General features: G+C 32.3%; 1 protein-coding gene across 1 annotated transcript in view; it reads left to right on the top strand.

Moving 5' to 3' along the window:
• Positions 1–955: 955 nt before the first annotated feature.
• The window catches only part of LOC107675385 (FYVE, RhoGEF and PH domain-containing protein 6-like), a 23,920-nt gene continuing 23,119 nt past the window's right edge, over positions 956–1,756 (top strand). The window contains exon 1 of the mRNA XM_016469696.1: positions 956–1,075. Within this exon, the coding sequence (XP_016325182.1) occupies positions 1,060–1,075 (16 nt within the window). The 5' untranslated portion in view covers positions 956–1,059. The remainder of the gene's footprint in view (positions 1,076–1,756) is intronic.

Here is a 1,756-nt window from a genome sequence, read left to right as displayed (position 1 = left end):
TCTCAGTCACTAGAGGACACCACTGTACAATTTATTCATCAATAACTTAATTAATTGTATAATCGTTCAAAAATGTGTAAGCTTTCGATAATTCAGTGTAATTATCAAAAGCTTACACATTTTTGAACGATTATACAATTTAAGTTTTTTTTTTATTATTATTATTAGCTAGTAAACAAGTAAAACTACAAATGCTGAACAATTACACTTTTAAGCAGTGTATTGGTAGTTAGTTAGTATGCTACACTCTAAGAAAAGTCTGTAAAAAAATAGTGCACAATCTACTATGTTAATATGAAGGAATTTTCTGTATTGATTTTTCCACAGGTTCTTTTTTTACCTGCATTTTTAATTACGCATTTTCGGGTTACAACGGATAATGTCCTGGAAACTTACTAGCACCTTTTCCATTTTTCTACATATTTTTTTCTTAGAAAAATATGTAGAAAAATGGAAAAGGTGGCGAAAAAATGGAAAAACAACCTGCGATTGTTGATGAGTTAGTAACTAACTCATCAACAATCGCAGGTACAAGCTACTAACAAAGTGTCTCATAAATGAACAATAACAGTATTCAATTATGAAATTATTATTATTACTATTAAATTAAACAATTGCAAATAGCAGCTAACTTAATTCCTGTGATGTGTGTACTGCTAAGCATCTTTGGATTTTCTCTTTTTGTGTAATTTAAATGGTAAATTGTGCCTTTTTATTGTTTGAGTCACTTATCAAAAGTTGCCAAATTAATTTTTAAAATAGCTAAATATGTTGCTAGGTGCTTTTGGAAGAAAAAGTTGCTAGGGTAGTCTGAAAAGTTGCTAAATTGAGTCGGATCAACAGAGCCAGTCGCGCGCACGATGGGAGGGAATTGCTTTAGTTCCACACAGATGTAACCCGCCCTCTCTGAGCCTCTCAAAGAATTTGATCACAGTCTTTCCTCATTAAACTGGACTGAAAACATCGCTTTGGATTGTGTCGTTAAACTTCTAGAAATGCACAAAACGGCGACAATTTTGCTGATGGTCACATATGTGTCGTGAATAATATTTTGGGACGATGAAGAGAGCAGCAGGTGAGTGCTTTTATTTATTTATTTTTATTTATTTATTTTCCTGGAATAATACACATGTCAAAACTACAACCGGTCTAGGTGTAGGCCTATTTGATGGATATTTTAATTGTTTATTACTTTAACAAAGTTAAATAGTAGAATATGCAATATGAATCTTGCTTACTTTTATTAAAGCCGGGGACTTTCCATGTACAGTACATTCCTGCAATGTAGAGATCAATGTAGAAACTGAAAATGACAGCATCTTAAAGGTGCTTGCTAGAATAACTTCAAACGTTCAAGTCCTTTGTGTTGTGGGTTTTGAGAGACCCCAAGCCTGCTTAATGTTTAATGTAACGATTATTCCTAATTTTATGAGTTAACGACTTAAAGAATGTTTAGAAGTAATATGTCAACACTTTCAAAATGCAGTTTTGGGGGTAACGCATTACCAGTAACCAGTGTTGGGGAAAGTTACTTTTAAAAGTAATGCATTACAATATTGCGTTACTCCCTAAAAAAGTAACTAAGTACGTTACTTAGTTACTTTTTATGGAAAGTAATGCGTTATATTACTTTTGCGTTACTTTCGCGTTACTTTTTAAATATGAGCAGGGCTTGATTGTTTTTAATATAAGAAGTTCTATTCATAGCAAATGTAAAAGCCCTTTCACACCAAAAAGTGTAATGAATAAACCTCAG

Source organism: Sinocyclocheilus anshuiensis, unplaced genomic scaffold, assembly GCF_001515605.1.
Source record: "Sinocyclocheilus anshuiensis isolate Anshui unplaced genomic scaffold, SAMN03320099.WGS_v1.1 scaffold1844, whole genome shotgun sequence".
Lineage (NCBI taxonomy): Eukaryota > Metazoa > Chordata > Actinopteri > Cypriniformes > Cyprinidae > Sinocyclocheilus > Sinocyclocheilus anshuiensis.
This window is presented reverse-complemented; position numbering and strand designations above follow the sequence as displayed.